This window comes from Amblyomma americanum, chromosome 4 (genome assembly GCF_052857255.1).
Source record: "Amblyomma americanum isolate KBUSLIRL-KWMA chromosome 4, ASM5285725v1, whole genome shotgun sequence".
NCBI lineage: Eukaryota > Metazoa > Arthropoda > Arachnida > Ixodida > Ixodidae > Amblyomma > Amblyomma americanum.
In genome coordinates, this window is record NC_135500.1 from 191,857,370 (window position 1) to 191,883,994 (window position 26,625).

Here is a 26,625-nt window from a genome sequence, read left to right on the forward strand (position 1 = left end):
CAACATCACCACTTCTGCCACATCCGTGACGTAATCTGCAGCCACCCATGACGCAAAAAAGCAAAATGGCCGCCGGCCACGACCGACCAATAGGAGCGAGGCTTATTGACACCTTTGTGACAAGTTTGTGACAATTTTCCTAATTTACAGTTGTGTAATCTGGCCCCAGATTTGTTGAACAAAAGATTCTTCAAAGCGGCCAAATGGTAGTGGTGGTGCTAGCAGCAGATCGTGCTGTGGCCGTATCGCAAGAGCCAATTTCGTTCACACGCAAAAGTGGAGTCCGCAGAGAGATGATAAAACAGGGTCGCTTCGAAACAACACCGCATAAATCGATTTAAAGTGTGTTACTAATGACTGAGCTGATGCGTTTAAGTTTGTCCTTTTATTGTTTAGTGGAAACGCGGACACCCAAGAACTGCTTCAGTGTAGCAAGCACCGACCCGCCTTATCGAGCACAATAGGGCGCCATGCTTCAAAAACAAAGGTTCGGCATGGATTAGTGCGGAGACAGCCTGCGCGAAAGGCAGTGAACAATGAATGCATTGTCAGCGAGAAAGAAACAATGACGGCAGCCTGGCGAAGCAAGCCATTGTCGATTGTCAGCTGATGCTCCCGACTCAGCAAAAGAAAAATCAACTGGCGCGAAATCGAATATCCAAAACAGGAGCTGAGGCAAGGTGCCTTGTGACCAAATTTCTGGTTTCTCGCAACCAGAGAAATGAAAAAAGTGGACTATATAAAATTATGAACCTGGCAACAGTTCATATACATGATTAATAAAATACTTGCCCAGCATCGTATTTGGAATGGAAGTTTAAAGGCCGCAGCAATGCTTAGCAGCTAAAAGTTTATGGTTTATGGGGTTTAACGTCAGGGTTTACCGCCTTTTGTCGCAGTTTCCTCTTTCATTTTTGAAGAAAAATAATCTTCAACCTCAACGTCCCAAAGCGACTCAGGCTACGATAAACGCCGTAGTGAAGGGTTCCGGAAATATCAACCGACGGGGGCTCTTTAATCAACGTGCACAATGCACGGGCCTCTAGAATTTCACCTCCATCAAATTCAAACCGCCGCTGCCGGGGTCGAACCCGCGTCTTTCGGGTCAGCAGCCGAGCGCCATGACCACTCAGCCATCGCGGCGGAATTTGCAGCCAAACTGATCACAGAATACTCATCATAGAAACTCCATAAGAAAGCTTTGGTAATAATAATAATAATAATAATAATAATAATAATAATAATAATAATAATTGGCTTTTGTCGAAAGGAAATGGCGCAGTGTCTCATATATCGTTGGACACACGAACCGCGCCGTAAGGGCAGGGATAAAGGAGGGAGTGAAAGTAGAAAGGAAGAAGAGGTGCCGTAGTGGAGGGCTCCGGAATAATTTCGACCACCTGGGGATCTTTAACGTGCACTGACATCGCACAGCACACGGGCGCCTTAGCGTTTTTCCTCCATAAGAACGCAGCCGCCGCGGTCGGGTTCGAACCCGGGAACTCCGGATCAGTAGCCGAGCGCTCTAACCACTGAGCCACCGCGGCGGGTACTGAGGACAGTAGCTAGCGTCTTTTAAGTATGGAGGGGAGGAGGGGGTTAAAGGAACGGCAGCTGTGATGCGAAAGGCGTGGGGTAAAGGGGGTTATGGCGCAATATCTGTCTCATATATCGGCGGACACCTGAACCGCGCCGTAAGGGAAGAGATAAAGGTGGAGGTGAAAGAAGAAAGGAAGAAAGCGGTGCCGTAGTGGAGGGCTCCGGAATAATTTCGACCACCTGGTGATCTTTAACGTGCATTGACATCGCACAGCACATGGGCGCCTTAGCGTATTGCCTCCATAAAAACGCAGCCGCCGCGGTCGGGTTCGAAGCCGGGAACTCCGGATCAGTAGCCGAGCGCTCTAACCACTGAGCCACCGCGGTAGGTTCTGCCTAGCCTCAGAGCACCCTTTTCACCCCACTTCTTCTTATCTTCCCGTGATATAATTAATCTATTTCTATAGCGACCATATTATGGTTGCAGCTACAACAGCGCACATACAAGCATATGTGATCCTTCAACAGCACGCCATCTGACACCCTATTCGGGGGAAAGAACGTCACCCTCCGAGGCCTCAAATGAATGTGTTTACATCGCGACTCGGATGTGAGGTGTTGGTGTTAATACTGATTTGCTTCCTACTGCGCTGTTCTTTGGCACTGTTTTGTGATATATGCTGTGACAGCAAGGGACACGCTAGTCGATTAAAAGTCATTAACCCACGCAAAGTGGCTTTAATACCAATTAGAGGGGAAGTCAGTCTCAGTAGTCGCACTGGATATTAAACGTTTTGTAGCCCTGAGTTCATGAGACAGCCAGACGATTTACTGCGCCTTTGTGTCCTGCAGGTGCGCTGTGCGGAGTTCTGAGCAAGAGAGTGCCCGTCATCATCTCCAACCTGTGCTGCTGCCTGGTGTGCGGGGCGGCGCTCTGCATTCCCTACTTCTTGCCTAACACGTCTGGCCTGGCTCTGGCTGGCATCTTCTACGGTGAGTATCTTCCTCATGGTCCACATCGACGAAGCTCATGGCACCAACGATCAAATGCACAAATTATACTGGTTCACACTGAAAACGTCCCGCTTTGTCGGGGAAAATTTTCGAAAATTGTAAGACACTGTTATGGAAATATTGAAGGTAATGGTCCAATATTCTGATATGTAGCAAAATATTTCTTTTAATGCACGTGTTTCCACCGATCGCATCGAACAGTTAAGACTGCCGTAAAAAATCAATGGGGAACACTTTTGACAAAAGCAAAAACGTGAACAAAAAAAAATACAAGACTGCCGTCGGGTGATCTGCGGATATATTGAATGTTACAGTGAAATTTGACAATACATGAAAAAATTGCATTCATAGACGGTTTCCCGCTCAAAAACGCTTTTGTCCGGAATTGCTGGTTATGCAGAGGATTCGGGTAAAGAAGTTTTTTTTTTTTTTTTTTTGGTGGGGGGGGTCATTTATTACGTACATGTTTGCTACTACCAGGAAAATTTTTTTTCAGTTTTAGAGGTAATGAATTACTCCCAAGTTTCATATAGGGACTGAACCAGCCACCACGAGAGACGCCAGAGTCGATTACAGGGCACCAAACTGTCGTTTTGCCGTGTGAAAATCCTTGTTCACGAAGAGAGACTGCTGTCTTAGGAGTGTCATAAACGAAGCGTTAGTTTAATAAAGATAAACGCAGAGTGGTATACGATTTGGCAGTGCAGTTTATTGATTTAATTTTTAAGCAAAAAAGGCGTAATTTCTGACACAACCTTTGCGCTTCCGCATTGCTACCCAAGTACCCTTCAAAGTGAAATGAACACGAGAAAAGGCGCACGGAGACCGATGCAGTCGGACTAACTGAAACTGAGAGCTGCGAACTGAAAATTAGTACCAGTGATGATTCATGCAATTGTTCCCTCATTTCAGCCAAAGCGCTTGCAAATGGAGTTGCGCCGAAGCATCACTCTTGTTTACTTTTTCGTCGCCTATATCGAGGCCCACTTACTTGAGAGAGACTGCTACGCTTTCTGAACATCGATTGAATAAAGTCGTCCGGTCGTCAGACCGTGTAGTGTCAAACATTGTAGCAAAATGTTGGACCTCCAGACGTGGCTGAGAACATGAAATCACTCTCTTAAGTTGGCTTGCTCTGTGCTTCGACTTTTTTAAAAATCGCGCACTGTTCGCATGATACGCCTGTGTGTATAGATCTCGAAACGGTTATTCGTAAGATAGATTCAAGCGTCACGTGAACGTCACGTAGCAACCACAGCGAAGCATAATCTAAAGTTAACAAGCATACAGAGCGCGGTTGCGCACCATAGGCAGCTCTGAAAATAACATGCTCCAAGGCGACGTGGCTGTCTCACGAAATAAATAAAAATGTAAAAAAACTAACATACGAGACATTAGTATGTTCAAAAAGTCAAAAAGTAGTTTCACTGCTTGGAGCTTGTAGAGAGGCGCTTAGCTTTAAGCGTACTATCAATCACAAGAGGAGCAGGAAGGATAAAATGGAGATTCATGAAGCGGTGTCATTCAACATCGAATGCATGCCAGTTTTTACGAAAAGTGTTTCAGAGAGCCCCTTTTGATAAGAACACACTCTAAGAACGTGATTTTTGCAAAGGGGTAAGCATGAGCTCCCCCGCTGGCATTGTCGCTGACCCGATAGCCGAGTTTGTCTACAAAATGTTCGTTTCCTTAATACTGTGTGTGTGTGTGTGTGTGTGTGTGTGTGTGTGTGTGTGTGTGTGTGTGTGTGTGTGTGTGTGTGTGTGTGTGTGTGTGTGTGTGTGTGTGTGTGTGTGTGTGTGTGTGTGTGTGTGTGTGTGTGTGTGTGTGTGTGTGTGTGTGTGCGTGTGTGCGTGCGTGCGTGCGTGCGTGTGTGTGTGTGTCGTAAGGAAGCAAGAGCATATAATGAGTATACCGGTTAAACATGCGAGCCGCTGCACATTTAATATAAAGGAGCCAGCAGTGCCTATATAAAACCAGGGAGTATATGTGCATAGCGTCATTTTGGCATTTGAGCGTGAGTCGTAGCACCTGGCCTATTTCGGGCCACAACCGTACATTACGTCGTCGGAGATGCGCCATTGTCGCGCTCTCACCTCTCCAAACCATAGCAGTTCCCCCATACCCAACCCATCGCCCTCCTCATCGGAGGCCGCTCTGCGGGCTGCTCAACCAGCTGGCCAAACATGGCTAGTGGACAGAGTTCTCCGTGAGGCGCAGGCCCGTGTACTCTCGGACAAGTAGGATCCCACCCTTGAGGACCTTTTATTCTTTTTAAATAAAGTTGTTCCTCCTCCTGCTCCTCCGGTAACTGCATGCCAGCAAAAAAGATCCTTATGAACATGGTGCAGCGGCGCTGTGAGGGCATGCCTCCTCGGGCTAAGTCCACACAGGCCCTGTGCGACGCTTCTACGCTTGGTGGGTCACAATTCTAACTTGTAGCACAAAACTAAGGCATATATGATATAAGCACCATAAAGCGCCCGTCCTGCTTCCTGCTTTGCATTTTGTCTAAACTGCGCTCCAACGCTACCATATAACCTAAGCTGGCCCATTCTTGCTATCCAGGTCTCGGCCTGGGCCCCATCGAATGGCGCAGCCAGACGCTGATCAAGAAGTGCTTCAAGAAGCACCGCATCCTCGCCCTGGGCGTGTCTGCTCTGGGCATCACCTTCGCTGGCATCGTGTTCCCGTGGCTGCTACTTCACTTGCTACACGAGTATGCTACGCCCGGCGCCTGCCTTCTGCTGGGCGCCATCACCCTTAACGGCTGCATTGGGACGCTGCTCCAAAAGCTGGCCGCGCCGCGAAGCGCCACCGCCTGTCGCCGCGTCCTGCTTCCCTCAGTCGCGGCCGTCGAGAACGGCAGTGTCGAGATGCGGGTCGTGCGGAAGCGTCACAGTGTCACCATCGACGCGAACCCTCACACGATATCTTCTAGGCTTAGCAGCAAGCAGGACCGTGGGTCGGCGCCCGAAGGACTCAACCGCACTGCCGGAGGCACGAATGGTGCCGCTGCGACTAGTTACTCGTACCAGAAGCTGAGATCCGCGAGCAGCAGCAACATTCCTGCTGAGAAGGTGGATCAGAGGCCGTCGGACGCACTTAGGGACGGCTTCGGTCTGCATCAGCTTGCCGGCGACGGCGCGCTGTCGCAGGACTCCATCTACGAGGACTGCCAGTCCGACTTCGACCCTTGCGAGCTGGAGGGCCTGCCCTCGTTCAAGCGGCGGAGACTACTCACGGAGGGCTCCGAAACATACCTTTCTTGCTACTCCGTTTTGGACCCGTCGCTGTACGACGTGGTCGAGACCAAAGACACTGGCGAAGTAACCATTCACAGAAGGTCCGTCTCCTCAGAAAGCATCGTGATTGTTCCGGTTCAGACCAAACTTCAAGGACCACTCAAAGAGCGGTTGCGCGTGCTTTTCAAACCGGCCTGGGTGCTGTTGAAGAACGGCATGTTTTACATTTGCAGCTTGAGCTTCGTGCTCCTGTACACCATCAATGTCATCTACAACAGCACAGTCCTGGACTTCGCCCTGGACAAAGGAGTGGCCGCCGGCTCCATCGTATCCCTGCTCAGCCTCTTCTCCGTGGCGGACCTCATCGCCAGGCTGGCGACTTCGGTGCTCATGAACAGCGAGCTGGGCTCCAAGAAACTCCTCATGATCTGGGTGCAGGCTTCAAGCGGCGTGCTGCTGCTGGCTGCGCCGTACCTGGTGGGCTACTCGGCCGCGCTGGTCGCGGCCCTCCTGCTGGGTGCCAACCTCGGATCTCTCTCCGTGCTGTACATCATCCTCTTCGAGGACTACATCGGCCTCCATCTCGTCGCGTGGGCTTTCGGCATGTATGGCATCGCAATGGGACTGCTGGCGTTGCTGATGGTCCCCATCATAAGTGAGCAAGCACTGCGAGTGACTAGTCGCTATAGCATACTGGCAGCCATTCTCTATTGCTGCGTTTGGCATTGTGTTAAACGGTGCATCCGAACTAGGCCCTTTTGCTACGTCATGCACGAGGATAGCTTCGCCTCGCCCAAAGAGTATTTTTTATTGGCCGCCTCATACGTCTTAACCGTTTTAGAAGCGGCCAATTGCTGGCCTCATTTCCTACACCGGCTGTTGGCATACCAAACTTCAAAGATGCTTAAATTGTACCTTATGCGGCGTTACACTGAGCCATTTCGTTTTTAACAATACAATGAGATCTTAAGATCAATAGGTGACAAGTGTTGGGTTCCGTAGAAAGTCCTCTGTCAACAGAAATTCCTTCATCCCATACTTTTATACTCAGCGGACTAATGATCATGACGTTGCATTTGTTCGCCAGGGTTCCGCCTCGCTAGTTCCATTTGTACACAGTTGCTTGCTATGCATTTATTGACACGAAGCTTATGTGCTCGTGCTTGTGGCACTATCTGGCAGCCTTTCGAACCACGAACCGTAATCGAGGAGGGCATAAAAATGCTTTCACACTCATAGGCGCTTCAATCGCTGTGAAAGTTTACATTACGTGTTGCATTCGTTATTCACAAAACTGTTCTGCAAAAAATGTCAGCTCATTTCAGTAAAATTTCGTGTTGGGCGGCAATGTACTACTCATGTGCGGAAATGCTTTACGGGACCCTTTACCGGGAGGCGACAATGTGGTGGGAGCCATGAAATAGTAATATTACAATTATTCAAAATTTTGAGAACAAGAGTGCACGTGCTAGTCGGCAATTGTTCAGTCAACTAACTTCGCCAGCAGAGCAATTTCAAGCAGCTTCAAGTTCCTGATGCAAACTTGTAGGCACGTATCTTACATCAAATTCGGAACATACTTTTATCTGATAAGACGTTCTCAGACTGACAAGAGGGTTGATTCGTCACTTTGATCTGCATGGCTTATTTGAGCTAACCGGTATACTCGCCTGAAAAATCCAGGTTTAGCTATTAGAACAGCGTCCACATTGCAGAGTAGCACCTAGAATATAAATAAACAAGCAGTTAAAAAAAAAGCAGCATGCTAAGCAGGTAGTTGAAGTGTGCTTTATAATCTTTGTGTCATGCCCCTGACGGCCTCTCTTCTTTTTCGGCTTATCTGCAGGTTACTGCAGAGACCTGCTGCTATCGTACGATACTCTCTTTCAAGTTATGGGCCTCATCTGTCTGCTGAATGTCTTCTTTTGGGCTTTCGCCGAACCATTTTTTAAGAAGCAGAGGGTAAGCGCACGGAAAGCCCAAGAAAACAGCCGCCAGCAGTGACGTCATTCTGAGACAGCCTTCAAGGCAGCTTGGTTTAATCTTCACCAATCAGCGGTGATAACAAGTCATCACGCGGTAAGTTAATTTGCTGTAAAAATTTTTCACACTATCAGGGTGAGGATTCAGCAATGAACAGTAATGCATGTAATCATAGGGCACGTTAATGCGATTTCCTTGCAAGTAGAACCGGTAACTTACACGCACAACAGGCATATTTTAAACGCATCAACATGCGGATAATAATATACGACTAAACAGGCCATCAAATAAGATAGTCGCACCGATATTGGAGATGTCGATTTTCTGCGGTTCCGTCAGTGTTCACCAGTTTAGGTTAGGTTTGTGAATTGAGAAGCTACATAATAACCACTGTCGCATGAACTGTAGTCATTCGCTGAAAACACTGGATCACTTACAGTTTCACAAAAAGAAGAAAAGGTGCAATCGCGTGTTTGCTGTGTAAGCGGTGAAAAAGAGACGCCGCCAGACAGTTCCACGTCCGGCTCCACGCTCGACGTTTCAAAGGTCCCAGACTGTCGCAGTTCGGTTCCGATGAAAGGGACGATCTGGTCACAGTTCTCGGACGGAAACACCGGGTCCACAGACGTACCGTTCGCGCTTTCGGATACGGGCGCGAAGCTGGAGGCCAACTTTTCGTAAAGGCAACTGTCCTTGTAACTGGCACACTGTGCGTTTGTCTGGTGATGCGGATCCAGACCAGATAAATCCCACGCTGCCAAGCTATCGCGAGACTCACGATGAAGTACTGAGTCAGGTTGCATGGCGTCGCTCACGTTGAAGTCTACGTTTTGCGTAAAATTGTATTCGGTAGAGATGGGGTTTGCATGCAACTTTCCGGGAGATGCGCACTGATTAACGGAGTAGCCACCACCACTGACAGATGATGTATGTCCAGAAGCTGCCCAAGGATGCGTTGGCATTGAAGAGCGAGCTGACTCACTTCGAGGGGTCGAATTTTTGCTCTTCTTCTTGTCCCTGCTGGTTGCAGCTCTGTAGCGCACGACGTCGTGACACTTGTGCAGTTGTCTCTGAACGTAGCGCTTCAAGTTGACTCTGCCTTTGGGCTTGGTAGGCCTGTCCAGCGCAGCCCTGACGATCTCAGTCGCACGATTCACAAATGCGAGCACGTCGTCGACTGACGACGCCGCTGCAGAGCTCTGATGTCCAGCGATCGCTTCCATCGACGCCGATCCGCACGATCGCTTCACCCCCGGTGGCTCAAGCTGTCCTGTTATCGGGCCGACTTATGCACTTCTAGGCCCCGCGCGGAAAGGACTATGCGGCCTTTGTGCAGCTGTACAGGTTCCACTTTTCTGCAGCGGATCGACTCGGTGACTCGTCCAGCACACAGCCGCGCCTTCAACGACACGTCATAGCGATAGCCGTGTTTGTACCGTTCAGAATGTGCACTATTCCGGAATCTCCGGCCAAGGTCTGGGCGGTGAACCTTTCCGACGCGCAGCCAGCGGGGCGTGACGCGAGAGGATGTCGGTGCGTCACACCGCGCAAAGCTCGTGGTCGCGCGCTGTCGCTGCTGCCCGGCCTTTTATTCGGCGTGAGACGGCCCTCTTGGCCTTTGCGGCTTGGGTGTACAGCAGAGGTCGGACGGAGGCACTCCGCTCCGATAAAGGTCCGAGGCATTGACGGCGGCGACTTCAAAGGATGTCTCGCGCTTTAAATGGCTCCTTTTGAGCTTGGCCGCTAAAGCGACGACGAGCTGACGAGTTGTCTCCAGGCGGTTGTGTGGGCGAAACAGTCGCCGCAGAAAACCCTAAAATAGGATAGGTAGCGCTCGTACACCAGCCAAGTCAGTCGCGCAGGCGAGAGGGGTTTTGTATGAGCAGTGCAGCAGGCTCGCATTACCGTGACCTGTTTAGTTTAGTTTAGTTTAGTTTACGGAGGTTTAACGTCCCAAAGCGACTCTGGCTATGAGAGACGTCGTAGTGAAGGGCTCCGGAAATTTCGACCACCTGGGGTTCTTTAACGTGCACTGACATCGCACAGCACACGGGCCTCTAGAATTTCGCCTCCATCAAAATTCGACCGCCGCGGCCGGGATCGAACCCGCGTCTTTCGGGCCAGCAGCCGAGCGCCATAACCACTCAGCCACCGTGACCTGTGCTAGTGCAGACGCCTACAACCTGCATTAGCATTGGTCACGGCAATTCGTGCCCGCTCCTCTGCTTATATAAACACCTCTCATTTGTGTTACTCACTTGATTGGTTTATGAATGCTACATAGATCATAAAGGTTTTCAATCTATGCTAGTGCAGAACACTCTAGCGAATGTTTGAGCATGCAGTTAGATGGCAGAACTTAGGTTGATGCGTTAACTACACATTGTCTTGTATGGCTTCATAAATGTAAACATCAGGTAATTAGCAAAGACAAGCATCCGAAGGAAAATGTCTTGTGTTTCCTTGCCTGTTTTTCTCCTCTTTACTGGCTTAATAATCATGTAAAGTGAGGCACGTAGATATATATATATACCTAAGGGGTAGCAGAGATTTCCAAAGCGGTTTGCTTGCGCTACTCCCGTGCAAAAAATGTGTGAGCACTTATACTATAATCGCATGTTCGAAATGAGGCACTTCGCCAGGAAGAGAAGAGAACGCATAGTTACACTAAACGGAAGTGGCACGCGCACAGCGCCAAGCAGTTCGGAACCCTCGGGAACTAGTACGCTACTCAAGCAACCGATATCAGTGCCCTTTCCTCGCCGGCTATACGCCATTAGCCGAGTTGCACAAATCAAGTCTGGCACTGCCGTATCGCCTCGCACGACCGAATGACGGCCCTCTGTCGATATCATACTGCCCTTCACGCCATAATCTGAGCTACACCACATTGCTTTCCCTTACTCTTTTTTTTCAAGTATTATGGTGATTAGATAACTGACTCCAGGAATCGTCGCCAGCATTATTGCTCGACATTTAAAACGCTACGCATCTATCAGCCTCCCACTGAAAAAAAAAAGCGATTTGACTCTGTTTTCGGCGCGTGATGATAGCCTTGTAGCCGCGTCCAACGAAACTGTGTCCAGCATAAGTGGAAGAAAGGAGTAAACCTTCAGCCGCCATTGTGAACTCAAGCAGCGCGCTATGCACGCAAAAGCAATACCTCTGGGCACGTATAACACGCGTAGCGTTATCCGTCTGGCTGTTTTCTCAGGCCAGCGCCGACCGCGTAATGGGCGAAAAACAAGACACACAAATACAGCACCGTCGAACACGGAGCTGTAGAGATAAGCGTAGTACGAGGTGTGAGTCAAGCGGAAGCCAGCGTCAGGTAAAACTCCTTCGCGCGCTCACAGCAGGAGTGTGTGAGAGAGAGATAAGTAGTATCGCGACGCCTGATGGTTTTAGCACCCAAAACTAAACGACGAACACGCGCTTGGCCTTCCGTGACAGCGCCGGAATTCCGTTCGCGCGAGCAATGGCAAACGCAACTCCTCGCTAGGAACTATATCATGCAAGAACGCCGCCACGTGCGCAGGATTCAGTGCCCTACGTCGCCACTTGCCCCTCTCGGATCCTGCGTAATTTAGCAGCCACGGGACGAAGGCGATGATAAATTAACCAACGGGAAGCGACCGTTTTTCGCGCGACTCTTCGGTGATGGCGTGTCAGCGTGTCTCGGGTTGGTGGTACAACAACTACATCGCCGGGTCCGCTAGCCGTGGTCGACATGTCGTCAGGCGTGTCGCGTCGTTGCAACACGTTGTCGGGCGATGTTTATAGTCATTGCGCCACCAACGCTGAGCCAATCGCATCCGGCCGATAGCGGATGAAGCTTCGACGCCCAGATCGTCGTGGCCCGTCATTCAAAGAGGCAGAAATTTTTCTTGGAACTTTTGGTCGAAGTTCCGCAGATTGGTGTTATGCGCAACTCTGGTAAAGTGGTCAACTGCAACGCGAAAACTGCCACGAGGCAGGGTCACTGCTGTAACTCATAAATACGCGTAAATAAACCAAACAAAGCGCATTATTGGGTTAGAATTACGCACGCGGAAAAGATTACGAGTAGCGGCTGACAACACACTCTCCTCTTTTCAAATTCCTTATCTTTTGTCTTTGCTAAGCATTAATCGATCTCACTTTTTTAAATTCCATTCACATACAGATTGCGATAGTGCATTCATATAAGCGTATTCGCCGCGTCATGCGACCAACTGGAAGTTCCTGCTCGACAAACGACTTCAGCGCTGCGTTGTAGCCGAGTCCTTAAATGCTTTAGTGACGGGCTTAACCAAAATTACTAGCTAAACGTAATCATTCACGATGAAGCGACCGTTTCGGCGTAGCGGGCAAGAATATGTATAGACTCGAGGCTGAAGCGTGTACTACACCAGAAGCGGATTCCGTGGGTAAAAAAAAAAGCAATAAGTAAAAATAGCGGTAACTCCATAGGGGCTCGGCAAGAAACCCTTATCACACCACCGCCAGTCCGGACCGCGGATGTATGTTCAATGTATGTTCAGATACATTGTATAGACCACCACGATTGCATTCCGAAGACGACGGAGAACGTTTTTCAGTACCGCTTCGGGACGAGCCTGCACTTGCCTACTTCCCTTAAAGTGCGATGCGGGCGCGGGATCAGCATTGAATCTTTCTCGGAATTACGTCCGCGTTCTGCATACCTCGTTCCGACGAGTTCCTCGTATTTCTGGTTGTAAGCTCCGCCGTTTCGCCGATTCCGAAGTGAAACCACTTTTCCCACTCACTTTTGGCACCGATTTTCAGCGGGTCCTTTATGTGGCCCTTTATGTGGCCTGTACCGCATTGAAAGTTATACAGCATTTGCATAACCTCATGGAATCGCAGTGCTAGCAGACAAGGACACAGGGAGGACACAAACACACACTTGCGTTTGTGTCCTACGTGTCCTTGTCTGCTAGCGTTGCGATTCCATGACGTTCCATCACCACCAACTCGCCCAGCAACATACCCTGCATAAGTTCATTTCCATAACCGCCTACTGAACACATCACGTGCGGTCCATCCATCCGCCTAACCATTTCTTTGCTCACAGTTTCGTTCCAGAGCCGACACCATAGAGACGCGGCGAGTGCTGTGGTTTGCAAGGACACCGCACTGTTCGACGATGCCTGCGGGAAGGTTCTCAAGCTTCACTACGGTTGCGTGCTTCGGCGGGAGAAATTGAACAAGGAACATCAGTTAGTGCAAAAACCGGACGAGACGGCGCGACCACGGCTGTGCGCTCAGTCGTCGAGTCGTGAAGTGTGTGTGGACAGTGGCGAATACGATGGCAGGGCTTGCGGGCCTGCAGAGCCTCTGAGAAACATCTAGCGCTCACCCTGCCAGCGACATGCACTACTTTTTTTGCACAAGCACTTATGCCTGTAAATAGCCTGCTTATACGCTACGCACACTCAAGACGGTGAAATCATGCAGGCCACAGCAAAAGGGGCCCATGCGCCTCGTTGGGAACAGCCTTTTACCACTTGGCAGGAAAAAAACAAAACATTCGTGACACTGGTTGTACATAGGGGCGAATGCGCACAACTTACTAGGAACACTTTCTAGATGAACTCTGCTTGCTCGGAAGTTTCACTTGTAGGATGACTGAACAGCAACCCACCTGTCACCCTAAGCGGCTAGAGCTGCATTGTTTAGGTCATAACAGTGCCGCACTGTACACCAGATCCCTTTGTTCAAGCAGCCCATGGCTCAGCATTTATCTTCGACAGAGCTTGCCTCATCTTTTTTTTGTTTGTTTCAAAGCAATGTTCTGTAGGACCTGCCACTTCAGCAAAGTACCTTGCAAATTGTGTTGCTATACGAATGCCGCAAATGGCTCCGTCAGCCCTGCCCAACACAGGCTCCAAACTTTGCCGTACCTTGCAAATACTGATCAGACATGACAGGTGTCCCTGTTGTACTCGCTGGTCGCAGAGGTATAGCACTAAATAAGACGATTAAGGTACCTGTTACAGGCCCGTGAAAGTACAGCACAAAAGAATGTGCCTTATGTTGGCGCCGCCAGCAGCTTCCATTGTACGGTCTTATGTTCCTGCTGAACGTATAAGATCCTGTAGGGGTGTACAACCAAACTTCGTTATAGCGAACAGGTAAAAATCGTTAAGTTCGATATAGCCGAAATTCATAATTTAAAATTTCGCCAAAATTTAACCAGTGAAAGAACGGCAGCTGAGACGTTTTCCGCAGTTTTAGCGCCGTTTCGAGGCCGCTCGCGGCAGTAGCGGAGGCCGCAATAAACCGAGCGAAAAACGCGTTAGTTCGGCTTCTCCGCATGGCACCGCCGGAAGGCGGCGGCATCAGGTCAAACATCACCCAGGGTGGCTTTCACCGCAGTACAGTCGCGTCCAGTGCAAAATAGGCCGCCAGAATGAAAACTACCGCAGTTTTCACCACCTCCGTGACAATCGACATGAGCACAGGATGGCTACAGGAAGGCTAGAGCCGACCATGCCGCTGGTTCTGGGGCACTATCGAAGGGTGCGAGAGGCTCAAATGGGAGCCGACCAGCTGGCTGCCAGCTCTTCCCGCCACTATATCTTCCGTGGTGCTGTTAGCAAGTGCGAGATAAAGTGTGAACCGTGGCGTGAACGCTTGCCGCACCACCATCAGTCACTCATGTCGTGAGGCAAAGCCTGCCGCTTGCCATTCGAGCAGGCACAGCTCGGTGCTCAACAGTTCGATATATGTTTTTGGCAAATTTCATATAAAGTAAGAATTTCATGTGGTTCTTAAATATTTCGGAACAGTTCAATGTAACAGAACATTCGAATTATCCGTGTTCGTTAAATCGAGGTTTGAGTGTACATATTACGCGCGGCGCAATCAAGAGACAGGCCTTAGTAATGCCCGTGCCATTCTGATTCCAACAGTGACACATGAGCCCAAAAGCTTTAGACTGCACCGTGTTGTTTGTGTTCTGATTAAAGATACGACCTAAAAGGTAGGCTGCCAGACAGGGCTACGCCAGTTTGGCTGGCCTGACTGTAGACCTCAACATGCACACCTTTGCTGCAGGCAGCCCATGCATTCCTTGCACACTACTAGACAGGTTATGGTCCAATCGAATACAGAACGATAATGGACTGTATGTGGCAACATTTTCAAGCATTCATTAATAAGAGGTTGGCACGCTGCCACACGCCAAGCACAACTTCTGAGCGAACATCAGATCACGCACAAGGGCGACAATCTCCGAGACCCTGGATTCATTTCTGACCAGAATATGTTGAAATCAAAGTTATGAAGGAGTTCTTTTTTTATTACAGTGACAACTGTATAATGGACTTACTCCCCGGTAAGCAGCATCACTGTTGTAATGTGTTGTAAGTGAAAACTTCAGCATTCACCATTTTGCTGATGAAAGCATTATTCAGGTGGTCCAAAGAGTCGGTACTCTTGAGAATGTACGGGTGAACATCTGAATCTTCTGGGTCTATTCACTGCTTGAAAGAGCAAAAAGGCTAAAGTTTTATTTTTATTTCTCCATGATGAAAATACGATAGCCATAGCCAGGTATGGAGAAAATGCAGCATGTCTAGCAGCGAAGCATTGCAGTTCCCCTGTGACTCATATGCAACTGAGTATCATGTTCCACAGTGCTCGACCACCTGATTATATGGCCTTAAAGCCAAGAAAGGATGCTCAGACGAGAAAGAGACGTCAAGAGACATTTATTTTCCCATTCTTTGCTTTCTCTTCAACCTCGTTTTAAACAAGCACGCACGCGACAAAAAAGAAGCACATGCACACACACAGACGCACACATGCGTACACACCCAGCGGATACCTTTCGCACGACAGCTGCAGACAGACTCGCGGACTCAACAGCGCAACTTTACATTGAGCCACGCTGGTGAGGCTATGTGGTTTTATAAATATATATATATATTTTTTTATGCGAATAAAAGACGTGTCTTGCGAGTGCCTGTGCCAGTTGTTCTTTCAAACCTATGTGCAAAAAAACAAAGAAACGTGGCGTGGGTGTGTGTTGTGTGTAATGCCATTATTGCAATGAAGAGAAAGCATAGAAAAAGCAATTACACCAACAAGGATTGCTCCTGCAAAACCATGGAGCACCAGTACCGTCTCACTTCAGCACAGAACTTTAAACAAAGCAAAGAGCAGTTCAGCTATTAAATGCTTGCATTCATTACAAACTTACCACAAAATTTTACGATGCATGTTTTTTTTAGTGCCCAACAAATGATGACCGCAGTTTCCCAGTGTGCATGTAAATTAGGTGATAACTGAATGCCACATACTGCAGCTCTTTCCCCTTCCGCTTGGTTATACACAGCAAAGGTCCTAAACCTGAGGTTTTTTTATGTTTATGGACAGCAAACATGCAAGAAAGAGCCCGAGTCACATTATAAGCGGTCAGGAAAAAAGGAGAAGAAATGTGGCGCAACCGACCATAGTGACATCAAAAATTGAAACAACATACCACTGGCTTTCTGGCCACCATACAAAGGACATGGTTCTCTACACACTCTTCAAGCTTTACACTTCACACCCTACAAAGCTTTACACTTCACAAACATTATCTGAGCTTCAAAAGAAGACAGTGCTATGAACTGCAAACAAACTAAAACATTTATTACTTTATTCAACCTGCAGTGCTTATGGGCACTCTTTCCAAGGAGAGCAACTGTAGTTCTTCAAACAGGGCGTGCTCACCAAAGTATTGCCTCACAATATAGCAAGAAAAAATACTAGCAAACTCAAGCAAATCGACCAAAAAGTAGCTTGTAAACTCATGTCTCCTGCTGGTCAAAATATACTAAAAGGAAAAAGATACGCTGCCTAGGACACAAAGCGAAGCTGTGCCATCTGTGACGCTGGCTGACCAAAGCTGAAAAAGACAAACAAGTAAAAACGAAACAACATAAACAAGCACAGGCAAGCAGTTGTGAACACAAGCGTTGGAGGAATAGGTGCGACATCATAAAATCAAGCTACAAGTCTGCAGACCTCGAAATCGTGTACAGTGATTTCGTAATCTGCAGACCTCGAAATCGTGTACAGTGATTTCGTAATAAGCACAGAGTGTGGAGGGCTAGAAAATCTTCCATGACACAATGTGGCTTTCAAATTAGCATGCCGTGGGACAAAAAAATTCCGGGCACGTCCTTGGTGTCCTACTCGGTGCTGTCTCAGGGAGATTTGCGTCTTGAGCATAGTTGCTGATATACACTAAACCCTGAAAAAAAAAAACAGGCAAAGGAGGAAGAAAATAAAAAGGCTGAGAAACTGCGGCAAGAGATCACTCTCCAACATGTAGCTGTTCTAAAAAAATGTGTGAAGGCTTCAGGAGAAACACTGTTGCTGACGATGTTAAACTTTAGCTGCCCCAGTGAAGAAAAAAAAAAAAGCCCGCTATCTGAGCCCCGAACACATGGCGAGCAGAATCGGAAAGTGAGGGCGACGCAAGCGACACCTGGCAAAGTATGCTCTGACGCGAATTGGCATCTACCACTTCTACACAACAAATACAAACCACTTTTCACGTAGGTACTACGTATCGCATTGAACATGGAGCTTTGTTAAACATCATGTGAGAGCCTCATCATTGCCACCATGGCAATAGGCACAGTACCCCCAGTATTTTTGCCTGGTTGTCCAGTATCTGTCAGGGATCAGCTGAAGAAAGCAACACACCTGCTGTCAAGAGATTGCAGCAAGACATAGCGACAAAACATGGTGTGCTAATGTGCACAGCATCATGACTTTCTAGACTACATGTCCGCACCATGTTAAAATTTACATATTGCGGTTCGAACACCTGCGATGCCAGGTGTATAGCTGTGACACGTATCTACATGTTTAAAAAAAATTATAACAGTTTTCAGATTGTTGAGGCCCCTCCCGTGTACAGATAACTCTCAAAGACCATCGAATGGCAGAAGTGAATGGCCTAAATAACTTTGTGAGAAGGGTGCACAGCTGTGTTCCTTATATAGCTTCATTTTTTTCCCTGTTTTATTAATGTGGGTGGCAGGGGCCTCGTACTCTGCGTCGCATTCACTCACGATCTGGGCGCCACATCGTTCCACTGGCCGTTCATGACGGTCGCGCGACAATGGGCTAAGTCGGAGGGCCCTGACGCCGCTGTGCGGGCGGCTGGTAAAACTGCTGCTGCGGGCGCCCCCCATGGGCACCTCCGGCACCAAACGGCTGCTGCGGCTTATGGTGCGGGGGTGGCGGCCTCTGCCGGTAGCCGCCGCCGTGATCGTAGTTTTCCACCGGCTGCCGCTGGTGATGCTGTGGCTGGTACTGCGGCTGGTGGTGATGCTGCTGTTGCTGGTTGTGGTAGCTGTGTGGCTGTTGGTGGTGATAGTTCTGCGGCTGGTGTTGCTGCTGCTGGTGTTGCTGCTGCTGGTGATGGTGTTGGGCAGCGGCCGCATTGGCAGCCTCGTTCTGCATCATGGCCTCCAGGTAGCGGTAGTCCTCCGAGTCGCGGCTGCTGCTGAACTGCTGCTGCTGCTGCTGCTGCTGCTGCTGCTGCTGCTGCGGCTGTTGCTGCTGGTGATGATGATGCGAGGGTGGGGCCTGGTGGGTGGCGCCGCTGCTCCCGCCCCCGCCACCGCCTGTGCTGCCGCCTCCCGCCTGGCGGTGGTACTCCTGCCGAGACGAGCCAGACTGGCCCTTGTCCTGCACAAATGCATGCGAAGACTGTGTATCTTGCCTGCAACACTGCTGCCGTGGGGTGCAAACGTTTACGAGACGCAAAAAAGCATTTTTTTTTTGCGACCTATACGTCTAAGCTTTACGCTTTACGACAATACCATGCATCCCCGTAAAATCTGCAGCGGTGGCCTCAGCTAATCAGGACCGTAACCTCATCGCTGGTCTCACGAAGAAACAGTTGCTCTTTGGCTGGCGCACGCGCACAGTGGCCAATCAGGGTCGGTACCTCCATGCAAAGAGCTTTGCAAACTCGGTCCCTGATTCGCTGAAGTGAGCTGCTGCTCCCACAAGGCTACACGCTTTAGTGCCCTGCAGACCGCTGAGGAGCCCATTCCCCTACATACCAAGGTGTTGTTTTAGCGAAACAGAACGCAGGTGTAAATAGTGCATCCAGATTCGTCTGTGCAGTCAACGCAGTGCACCTCTCAACGTGAGGCCTAGCGCAAGGGGAGCCATAAAAATCATTCGCCGCACGGCTCCTGTGTTCCATTCGACTCCGGCAGACGACTTCAAAGCTCCTTCACTTTCCAAGCACCGAAATGAAATTTTATATGCTTCAAAGCGAACAATACGCCACCTTAAAGAGCAAGTACCATCGAATCAGCATAGGGCATTCCATCACCCACCATCTTCTTGGCACAAAAATTCTAGAGGCCCGTGTACTTTGCAATGTCAGTGCACGTTAAAGAACCCCAAGTGGCCGAAATTTCCGGAGCCCTCCACTATGGTGTCCCTCATAGTCTGAGTCGATCTGGGACGTTAAACTCGCATAAACTAAACTAAATACTACTCCGCTCCTCTGCACTTCCTTTCGCATGAACAGCCTGACATATGACCGCGAAAAACATACACGAGCGTGACACCCAACAATTCATCCAGTTCCCTCTACACTGTGTTCGGTAAGTAGAGGCTAAATGAGTCACAAGCCATCTTTGGCAAAAGCACTGAGTTTTGCGGTGCTCCAGAAGGTAAGCAGGAAAGTGTCCAAACTCCAGCCTCAATCGGAGAGCCACTCACCCACTGGACGAGCGACACGGTCTGCACATCCGAGCAGAGCACCTCCTCGTGGTTGCCGTAGTCAACGAATTTGACCACGCACGTGTTCCCGTTGGCAGACACCTCGTGCACCACGGCCCGGTAGAACTGCGCCAGAATGACAGGGGGTGGCACGTGATGAACACATCTACACCTCAGCACAAACACATCACCAGCATCTGCAAACACATCGGCACATCTACGGGTGCTGATCATTGATGCACAGAACAAGAGAGAGACAAGTGCAAATTTCCTCCGACTGCTGTGAAAACAATTCGCAGTACACGCACACTCATTCAACGCACGCACATGATGGAACGAAGTTCCCCTACAGCAGTCGGAATACGCCTATATGAGACTAAAAAGGGTGTAAGCTGTCCTTTACTGCACTCTCTTTTATGAAAGGGAGTGCACTAGAGGAGAGTTTACTCCCTTTTTACTCTTTTCTGTGTAGAGTGTATAGCCGGATGCAATCAAGACTGCAGTGAAGCTCCGTCCAAACTCAGGACCGCCGAACCACGAGACGAAATTATAAGCTGAAGATTTTTGATGTATCTGGCATTGTTTCACATACAGTCAAGCATTAAAAAGCTGATTTTGTTCACTGTTGTGATTTGTCAGCGGAGTAGGACAGGACGCCTCGTACCGTGGCCCATTGTTACCAACTGAAATTTCTATTTTTAGCCGAGATGTCCCTGCTGCGTGAAAATCCAAGTAAAGCCCGCGCATCCCCGCAAGTGGATCTACAATGCGGCCGGGGGCGCTCATAACGCCCTCATTCAGAAACAGGCTGGTTGTCAGAAAAAGAGCGAGGGATTTTGGCGCACTGCTCGAGCGTCGACTGCACGTCGTCGCCAGCGTCATCCACGTGGGATGCGTCAAAACTGACAGGACTGTGATGTCCCCGTTTGCTGCCATGGACCGCACCACGAATAACACACACAGCCGTCTCCTATGCTGTGGCGCCACTGTTGTGGACCAGACGGAGCAGAGGCCCACCAGGAAGCAGAAAATGCGCAGTGTTTTATGCGCATTCACAGTCGCGGCACTCGCTGCAAGATTCCGTGCTGCGCACAGCCGTACCACGACGGCAAATGTACGTTTCTTTCCTCCTCCTGAGTCTCCGTTTAGCTGAGATGAAACTGAAGACCGGCGTATGCAGTAAGGCTTTTGTTAAAAGTCATGGCAGAGAGAAAGAACCGCAACTCAGCCGACGGCCGGCGTGCGCCTAATTTCGCTGCATCGTGCGGAGTGCGATCCTCGCAACGCGCCGCAAGTGGTGCACCCATTCACCGTCTAAAAGACCCATTAAGTGGGCGTATACTGCGGCGCCAGTGCTCGCATCTGAATCCGCTTTTGCACGCAACTTACGACCGGCTGTGACCGGAGCGTGACACCACGGTATCCAGACGGCGGGCTCTGTGAATGCTAAATAATTTTAACAGCTAATAATAATAATAATAATAATAATAATAATAATAATAATAATAATAATAATAATAATAATAATTGGTTTTTGGGGAAAGGAAATGGCGCAGTATCTGTCTCGTATATCTCGGCGGACACCTGAACCGCGCCGTAAGGGAAGGGATAAAGGAGGGAGTGAAAGAAGAAAGGGAGAACGAGGTGTCGTAGTGGAGGGCTCCGGAATAATTTCGACCACCTGGGGATCTTTAACGTGCGCTGACATCGCACAGCACACGGGCGCCTTAGCGTTTCGCCTCCATAAAAACGCAGCAGCCACGGTCGGGTTCGAACCCGGGAACTAGTACAAATACAGAATTTCGGTCTAAATACGCGCCGTTCCAATATGTACGAGCTGCCTGCAGCCCTACAGCTAGCCAAGACGAGCCAAGAGGAGCGAAGTAAGTGAGAAACGAAGGCTCTGAAAAAAAAAAAAGGCTGAACTTAAAAAAAAAAGCGGGATTATGCAAGGCCTATAAATATGCGTAAGTGCACACGCACCGAAACACTCGCGAAAGCTGCAAATCTACCGGGAGAATAAAATGTGAATCCGGCAGACGAAGCGCAATTCAGAGCTCTCGAGGGATTCGAGAAGCGTTGCATAAGTGCTGAACGTATATACGTAACCCGGCGTGAGGCACCACGTGCGCCAGAAAACAGGTGCAATCACATACGCTAACGGTAAAACAAGGAAAACAAATCGCTCCAGGAAGCCACTGACGTGTCCGCATTACTTCCGCCGCATGGAAATTGCACGGCCCTTCGTAGCGCCAACAATTGATATTGTTCTGCGCGGGATACGGAACACGCACGCGCGCGAGGAAGAATAAGCTAAACAGCAACGCAATATTTTTGGCGCGCCGGTAAGAATTGGCGCCCGACTTCTGGCAACTATATAGGCACATACACGCAAGCTTTCCAGGGGCAGCATTCAAAATTCAAGCGGCGCATGCGGGCACGCCGAAGGTCCCGGCGGGCGGGTCCCGGGGACCGAGGTGAGATTAAAAGGACGCGATTCACGAATGCGGGCGAACAGCCTCGCGAAGGTCTCTGCGGGGAGGCGAGGAATGCCACCGCCGCCTATCGATTTCCCACAGAAACAACGCCCTCGAAGAAGACAAAAAGCCGTACCCGGTAGCAGGAAGCCAAGGCGTGCTCGGTGGCCCAGCTGTTGTCCGGACTCGAAAAAAAAAAAGCGGCTTCTCCCTCGGCGCTTATAACCAACACGCACGGTATGCGGCGTAAACGAAGACCAGGTTTTTCTTTCCTCTAGCTCTTTGTTTGTTACATTTTGAATTCACAAAAAAATAGCACATGAGAAAAAAAAGTCATAGTGAAAATTAGTCGGGACCATATCAGTCGGGACACTCGTTTGGCCAGGCATGCACCGAACGGCGTTACTCACGAAGGGCATAAGATAGACTACAAAGTAGTAGCGAAATAAAAAAAATACGAGTATATTAGTGGGGGAAATGCATTCCACCCGATTATCCGTAAAAGCCCCAAGTACACACACACACACACACACACACACACACACACACACACACACACACACACACACACACACACACATATATATATATATATATATATATATATATATAGCAAATATTTAACTGCAAACTAACTCCCGTCCGCGGATGTCGGCACAATATCATGGGTGTATTATTTATAGTCATTCCATCGCGTGCCTGTGCATGCGTGCGAGTGTGTGTAAGCGTTTAATTTGGAGCTTTCCTCGCAAGCTCCTTTTTCCTCTTTTTTTTTTCACGTGAATAGTAAAGGAGAGGTTGGTGCTGCACAGCGGCTCCGGCTACTCCTTTTCGCTAATGCATAGCAACCACTTGGACCGACTATGTATTCAACATAACATCTTGGGTGCAGCTTCATGGCTCACAAAAGAAGGTTGCGACACTAAGAAGAAAAACTAATAATAATAATTGGTTTTGGGGGAAAGGAAATGGCGAAGTATCTGTCTCACATATCGTTGGACACCTGAACCGCGCCTTAAGGAAAGGCATAAAGGGGGGAGTGAAAGAAGAAAGGAAGAAGAGGTGCCGTAGTGGAGGGCTCCGGAATAATTTCGACCACCTGGGGATCTTTAACGTGCACTGACATCGCACAGCACACGGGCGCCTTAGCGTTTTTCCTCCATCGAAACGCGGTCGCCGCAGTCGGGTTCGAACCCGGGAACTCCGGATCAGTAGTCGAGCGCCCTAACCACTGAGCCAACGCGGCGGGGCAGAAAAACTAATCCCAGAAACGAGTTTCAGGCATCTCGAACTGCGCGTGAAAGCATTTGGACCGATGGCTCGCAAGCATCCCAACACGTGGGTGGTGCAGAAGTCCCAAAGAAATCGACGCCGCAAGTCGAGTTTAACAAACAAATAATAATTCGTGATTTGATTTTTTTTCTTTTGCTGCTAAAAGCACGATTAGTGAGAAAAAAATAAACTATCAACGTAAAGGTGAACGCATGCAAGCGTGGGTCCGGCCTACACTAGAGGAAAAAGCTAAAAGTGGCCTTCGAGAAAGCTCGGGTGGTCAGGAAACGCTGAAAATGGAAAGCCACGGACATCGCACTCCAGCCACCGAACAAAGCCGCCACTTCCAAAAGGAAATCTCCGCGTGCCTCGCGAGGAAGTGGCTCGACATCCTCTTCTGAAACGCTCACTGAATCTCTCTATATACTGGAGGCATCTTCTCTACACGAGGGTCGCGCTGGTGAACACTCTCAAGGTTAGGTTACACGTAACGCAAACATCCTCGACTGGACTGCCGCCGTCGGAGCTCAGTTGGTAGAGAACCCCACGCTTCATGCGGAGGTCACGGGTTCGGATCCCACCGGAGGCGTGTGATTGTTTTCCTTCTATACTTCCTGATCAGCTATCTTTCAAGTAAAAGATGGTTCCGATAATAATTTCCCATTGATGGACACCAAAGATTTAAATGTGGCGGGGTTTGAACGGGGTTAGAGAGAGTACAAGTGCGAAAGCATGCGTTTAGCCTGATTGGCTCATAGTTTTGCTTTATGTAACAGCTTGTGTGTTTAGTTCAATACGAGGCGTGATCGGATGCGGCGACAGCCTATAGTGCTCTCGTTCGGTGGCCAGGGAAGCTGATCTGTTCGCCCTGCTGCTGGTTCGAAACCCAGTCGCGGCAATAGTTTTTTTAAACTCCGGGCTGCCTAATGTCACCCCTCAAGGTCAAGCTTGGCTGCCTAATGTCCCCCCTCAAGGTCAAGCTTCACACAACATTCTTGGTTGGAACCGTGTTAAGTAGTGCTTATTAACTAAAAAATAAAACATTCCCTTATGCGTTCCCCGGTTTCAGTGAGCTTTGGCGTACTTCACATCTACTGCAGACAGCAATACGAACAGCGGTGCGCGAGAAAACGGGGTTCGCGGGACGAGTGGAGGAGGTGCCTTCGATGTTAGCGTCCCGCCGATAGTGCTTTACGCAAGAGACGCCGAAGCTCTGAAAATAGAGGCGGTTAATTGAAGCGGAGCTGCACGGCAGAACCGACTGATGAGCACAGCTTCAACGTTTCTCCCGTTGCAACTGGCTTTCCCGCAAGGTTCACGACCGCTTATAATCCAACTGGCACACAAGGGCGGCCACTCCATTCTGAACCCGCGCTTTGCGGGGCGACCCCGACTGACTACGACAGCATCTCATTTCCGTCGCGATGATCCACTGCGTACGCCCACGCCACAGTTTGAGCGAAAACAGGTTCATCTTCGTTACGAGCACCGATCTGGGAGATTACGTGAAATAAAAACCAGGGGGAGGGCTGTACAAGAGGACGCACTGTTCCAGGGAAATCCGCGCAAGTGCCTAAAGTAAAAGTCCAAGCACATTTTTTTTTTATCGGTGAACACGCAGTCGAGACGAGGGAACGGCCCGTCGAAAGAGGCTTGCAAAAGGAAAGCGCTTACGCAACAGGTGTGACCTTGTCTGGAAACCGAGTGAATTAGTCTGAAAACAGAAACACGTACGGGAGAACGCAGTCAATATCCAATTAGAATCTCTGCACGCGCACACAAACCGTTGTGCGCCTTCATCAAGCGAACGCGGCTTCATCGCACCTGCGCAAACACATTAGCAGTAACGCGAGCGTGCGTTCCCTTTATTGAGAAATGGCGGGGCCGCGGGCTCCCTATGCTCCGATGAGCGTCGCGCGCAAGCCTCTATCGTTACGGCGGCTCGGCTTCGCCCGCTTCACCCCGCACGTCGCGCCATTAGGCGGCGACCAACGCAACGGCGCGAGCGGCACGTGCATCTGCGGCGCATGTTCCGGCGCGGTTGCGTCGACCGGAAGGTTACCATCAACGGCCGAGCTGCGCCAAGTCAGGCGGCAAGGCGTCCTGGGATCACCACCCTCAACAACCCAAGGAGAAAGTGCGTGTGCGCGCGACCGACGCAACAGACGATAGCAGTCAACCGCGCGACAAGGCCGCGACCGGGTCGCATTCCCGATCGCCCGCCGATGCGTCGGACGGAAGAAGGGTCGAGCACTCGCCGCCGAGCAGAGAACTTCTGGCGAAACAACGAGACTCTCTCTCTCTCTCTCACCCACCGTGCTCGCCTTCGGTCCGGGGGTGAGGGTACCGAACAGCCCAACGGGGCTCGCTAGTCGTTCTTCGGCAGGCAACGCAACGCATGAGGAAAAACAAAGGAGAGGCGGGTACGGCACCGATCGGCAGGAGCACATCCGGCACAAGCGCTAGCGCAACCAAGGCCACGGCGCAGAAGCAACGAGGTTAGAGAAAGGGGGCAGGCATCGCTCGAGGGTCGCCTCGCGTTTGCGCACACCCCCCCTCACCATCTTCGGTCGAGCCGGGGCCGCGAGAACGACGACTCACTAAGCCTAATGAGGAGGAACTCCAGGGAAGCGTGACGCCGCGTTCCGTTCGTCGCCTGCCTTCACCGGCACCCCGTCTCTATCCCCCCACCTCCTCCCCTTAGCGGGAAAGCATCGCCCAGTTAGCGCGCGAATACAAGACGGAAGGTCGGCCGCGTTAACAGCGCGCTGCAGCTTGTCGCAGACACTGCGCACAGAGATCATCTACCGCGTCGTTCTACGTGCTTGTTCCGTAGACGTCCCCCTTTCCGGGGTGCACGGCCTCCTGCGGAAGCCGCCGTCTTTTCCCCCTGCCTGCGTCTATTACGCGAGAAGCCACCTATCCGTCCGCACCTCGACGACGGGGTGCCCAATGGGGCCGACTAATGACATCTTCGGCGCCTGTCAGAGGCGCTGCGCGTCGACCTCGCCTCACTGCAAGTCGACTGACGCGTCGCGAAACCTTTCGCTTCGAGATCTCATCAGACCCTGTCCCCGACAAAAAGTGGTGCGCGCGCGAATTTGATTCGTCTCCCGGAACAGCGCTGCGAACAAAAAAGGGTGCTTAGCGCCTCTTTCGAGAGCCAGAGCACCGTGTCTCGCCGACGTCCATGTCATCGTCAATAGAAAAAAAAAGTGCCTCATTTACACACCTTACGCATACAGAAAATGCACAAACTCGTACTTCGCTAATGGAGAGTTTTAGCACAGCAGAGACGTACTGGCGTAGACGTATACTGGACCATACGGACGCCTGCAGCGCAT

General features: G+C 50.1%; 2 protein-coding genes across 4 annotated transcripts in view; one reads left to right on the forward strand and one right to left on the reverse strand.

Moving 5' to 3' along the window:
* Positions 1–15,749, forward strand: part of LOC144128901 (uncharacterized) — a 35,348-nt gene extending 19,599 nt beyond the window's left edge. The window contains exons 3-6 of the mRNA XM_077662688.1: positions 2,392–2,532; positions 5,122–6,453; positions 7,645–7,877; positions 12,859–15,749. Of these exons, the coding sequence (XP_077518814.1) occupies positions 2,392–2,532; positions 5,122–6,453; positions 7,645–7,802 (1,631 nt within the window). The 3' untranslated portion in view covers positions 7,803–7,877; positions 12,859–15,749. The remainder of the gene's footprint in view (positions 1–2,391; positions 2,533–5,121; positions 6,454–7,644; positions 7,878–12,858) is intronic.
* The window catches only part of LOC144128900 (tudor domain-containing protein 3-like), a 142,054-nt gene continuing 130,912 nt past the window's right edge, over positions 15,484–26,625 (reverse strand). Inside the window, exons 12-14 of one of the 3 annotated variants that reach the window (XR_013313841.1) lie at positions 19,533–19,658; positions 17,858–18,479; positions 15,484–17,028 (exon numbers count right to left, since the gene is read on the reverse strand). Coding sequence is in view for 1 of the 3 variants with exons in the window: in XM_077662687.1 (XP_077518813.1) it covers positions 17,913–18,479; positions 19,533–19,658 (693 nt within the window). In the remaining 2 variants the exon portion in view is untranslated. Of the gene's footprint in view, positions 18,480–19,532; positions 19,659–26,625 lie in introns of all 3 variants that reach the window. The other 2 variants (XR_013313840.1, XM_077662687.1) reach the window with 2 other exon arrangements.